This window comes from Apis dorsata, unplaced genomic scaffold, assembly GCF_000469605.1.
Source record: "Apis dorsata unplaced genomic scaffold, Apis dorsata 1.3 scaffold_44, whole genome shotgun sequence".
NCBI classification, from domain to species: domain Eukaryota; kingdom Metazoa; phylum Arthropoda; class Insecta; order Hymenoptera; family Apidae; genus Apis; species Apis dorsata.
Window position 1 is genome coordinate 1,091,265 of NW_006263346.1, and position 3,880 is coordinate 1,095,144.

Consider the following 3,880-nt stretch of genomic DNA (forward strand, 5'->3'; position numbering starts at 1 on the left):
TTCAAAGAGAAGGACGTGTGCCAGTGCAAAGTGTGCTGGACCAATATGCAGCAGCAAAGATGTTTCGTAGAAGAGGTAAGTGGGGGGAGGGGTGTAGTTGGAGGAGGAGAGAATTTCGTTCTCGGACAAATCGCGCCCTCCTTTATCGCCTTCGATATTACCGTTATAATCTTCTCATCTTTTTATGCGTCTCCCCGCGTCTGTCGCGTTTATCTTCGGTTATTCGAAGAGGATAGCCTTCTTCAAGAAAGGTTTCCTCTTTCGAAGGAAACGAGGATGGAAAGATATTTCTGTTTAGAAACGATTCGATGAAACGATCGTTTCTTTAGTTGAGATTTGACGTATGATTCGTTTGATACCCGATAATTCGATTGAGCGCAACAAATAAAATAAATGGATTTAGGGAAGAGATGTAGAGAAATATCGAGGATGTTTGTGTATTTATGGAAATTTGAAATACGTTAAAATTTTTTCTCAATTAATTTTATACGTTAAAATGTATTTAAAATATATATATATAGTTTCTTCGCTTATCGGCAGATGGAGCCACGTGGTCATATTTGTAAATGATATACTTTCGATTTATTTTTATGATTGTATTTAATTAAAAATCAAATGCAACTTTATTATAACGTTTATGAGATCAAGTATTTGCATAAAAATTCGCAATCTAATTATAAATTAAAATTATCCTGATGACATAGACGTTTCTGATACTTTCAGACTTTTATAAATGTGATGTTATTCAAGTATTAAAAGATAATAAATAATAGCTTATTGTATTAAAATATAATATTTACAACGTTACGTAATAGGAAATTTGATAAAATCGGCAGTATATTTTTTTGTTATTTGAAAATTGATATGGAAGATATTTGTTGATTCAAAATTTCGTCCACAAAAACGAAAATATTGAGATGGAACTGATAGTACGAGGCCAATACACTTCCGCTAAGAGGAAATTTCTCCGAGGAAATATTTTCAGTCAGTTTGGAATATGCGGTCGATAAATCAAGCGACCCATGCTTTTGCTTTTCAATTTTCTGCCGGCCAACGAACCTGTGTTTCGATCCCCGCGTTGCATTTACATAATTGATATCACGGTTTATCGATCTCGTTGAAGCTTTCAAATTTTATTAAGTTGATTGTTAAAGAAAATTGATATTATCGAGTTAGGGAATAAATTAACTAAGAATTAAATTACGATTAAGGAAACAATAAAAATTTGAAAATAATATTAATAACAATGTATTGAATTTTCTTTGTCAAATCAAATTTTTGAGAAATTTGAACAGTTTATTTCTTTAATAGTTAAAATTGTAAAATGTATATCTTCATTACTTTGTTTTCTGATTTTTATTTCAAAAGTAATAAGTTAAATTGACAGAGTATAACAAAATATTGTAATATTTAATACCATATAGGAGAATATTCTATACTATTATATTTATAGCCATAGTAGGAAGTAGATATTGATCTAACTTAGGTTTTTCGACTTACATGTGGAGAATATTTATCTATCTTTTTCTTTATATCAATATTATTTTATTATTTCACTTTTCTTTTATTCAAACTATTTTAAACACTATTTTACACTACAACAAAATTATTAACAATTATTGATTAAAAATAACATCTTACCATAAAAATAAAGTTCTATTTTACAATCGTTCGTTCGTCGAAAATATATCGTTATTCAATTTTTTGCAATTTTCTTCTCATTTCTAAAGAGATAAAAACTACACATGCATTTCATAAATGCATTTACAATACGAAATATTGCCTCGCCTCAAATATAATTTACACTCTCACTTTTAAAATTTTCATAAATGAATAAATAATTTCGAACTCGCAATAATTATCCATTCTCCGCGCCAATATCGCATCATTAATAACGTGTATACCACCTGTCTAGACTCGTCATTAATTAAATTCGAACAGCGATTAATCGAGTGACGAATCTCAACATTTCGCAGCATTTTAACGCGAGAGAAAGAGAGAGGAAACACTGAACGAGAATGATTTAACGATCGGATATATCGATGATACAGCTTTGGGATCACTGATTTTACGAGTTCACACGCTTCACGGGTCGAGCGATACCCCGTCGTTGCGCTTGTTGGACAAGATAAGGGACACGTGCTGTTTAGTGGCAGGGTTGATTCACCGCTAATGTTCTCTAACCCAATTTACAGGCAACAGAAAGTGCAATTGTTAATCGAATTGGTATCTCGTGGAAGGCGAAATAATTCTTTCGGTTATTCTAAATTATTCAATTCAGAGTTTAATAAAAGATGGCATTATGGTGATGTTCTAATTTTTGTATTTAAAATAATTTTTTTTTTAGAACAAATTTTTGACAGAATATTGAAAAGGACGTAGAATTTTAGAACGTAATGATTCATATTTATCGTGAATTTTTATATTGTTTTAATGTTAAAGAAAAGATGATTTTCTTATAATATTTTTAGTAAAAAAAAAAAAAAGAAGAAGGTGATGATACTTATCTTGTTTGTTTGAATTGTTGTTTTATATTTTGAATTGGAAATAAAAATGATTTAGGAATAAATTAAACAGTTAATATATGTATAATATTAATGATGAATAGCTGTTTATGCATAATAGTTATGCGTAACTCGAGATCGCGAAAGTTTAATCATTACTTTAAGTTTGGAAGTTATCCAATCCAGAGAGAATGTTTTCTCTCTGAAAGTCTATTGTGTGAAAGTAGTCTGTTTCAGTTTACGTATGGGGCATGGAATCCTAACTAGTTAGTAGGTATCTTTGATATCGAGCCTTTTAAGGAGATCCCTCGCGTTTAGGATACGCTTTCACAGTCACTCGCTCGAACAGAATTATCATCGCGATTAAGTGAATGAATTTTCTGCGAAAGTGTAAACAAGTGGATTCTCCCTTACACTCCAAGATATATTGCAAATAAAGATATATTACAAAAAAAGAAAGAAACAAATAAATTTAATAGCGGTTCAAAGTTCTTCGTGCAAGAAGAAAAATGACAAGAGCAAAATAGAAAATTTTAAATTTAATTTAACTACGAGTAAAATTACCTCTCATTTGTTCTCACGGATAATTATTCGTGAAATAAATGGAATTGTAAAAAAAAAAAAGAGAATCTCTAAATAAATCCTATCCTCAAGAACCCGTGTGCAATCGCGTGGCTTCTCGTCTCGTTGTTAACTGTATCGAATGTTTGAATTAGGTTGCCGCCCCTGACCCCTTATTTTCGCTGCTCGTATCGAACGAGAGCCCGTTATTCTTGGGACGCAGTAGGGTACAGAGTGGCGGAGGAAGTCGTATTTCTATCCTTCCAGTATCTACTCTATTATTAGCAACCGCTGCAATGGCGGTGGACGCGGCTCGACTGGATTTCCGTTCGATTTTAAAACGCTGCCGCATCCTCGTGGCCACGAGCTTCTGTATCTCTCTCTTTCTTCATCTTTCTTCCTCTATCTCTCTCTCTCTACCCGCTCCTTTATCTTTTTCTTCTCGAACGGCCGATTCCCTCTACGTATGCCTGTCTCTAGGTAAGCCTTGTTGCGGATTTTCATCACGTAGCTGTGCGGTGGTGGAGTAATTTTTACCACGGCGCGTCAAACTCTCTCGAATGCACGAATTTGCACGGCTACGTTTTATGGCTACGTATATATAAGTTCGAGCGTAGGTGTGGTACACCGTGGATCGAATAAATCGATCAGCTGGAATATCTTATCTTCTGTTTTCGATAGGATTGAAGAAAAAAAGAAAAAAAAAAATGAAAGCTGTAAATGGTCTCGAGGAGAGAGAGATGTTAGATGTAGATCGATAAAAAGTGGAATCGCGTATGATGCGTGTTTGAAGCATTTTTTTTTTTTTTTTTTAA

The 3,880-nt window shown here is 32.9% G+C and overlaps 2 protein-coding genes across 3 annotated transcripts in view; both read left to right on the forward strand.

Moving 5' to 3' along the window:
- Window positions 1-770, forward strand: part of LOC116186597 (M-phase inducer phosphatase-like) — a 63,594-nt gene extending 62,824 nt beyond the window's left edge. The window contains exons 4-5 of the mRNA XM_031514364.1: window positions 8-75; window positions 705-770. Of these exons, the coding sequence (XP_031370224.1) occupies window positions 8-75; window positions 705-770 (134 nt within the window). The remainder of the gene's footprint in view (window positions 1-7; window positions 76-704) is intronic.
- Window positions 1-3,880, forward strand: part of LOC102679312 (dual specificity tyrosine-phosphorylation-regulated kinase 4) — a 176,900-nt gene continuing 173,020 nt past the window's right edge. The window contains exon 1 of one of the 2 annotated variants that reach the window (XM_006608737.2): window positions 1-75. The gene's annotated coding sequence lies outside the window, so the exon portion shown is untranslated. The remainder of the gene's footprint in view (window positions 76-3,880) is intronic. The other variant, XM_031514073.1, reaches the window with a different exon arrangement.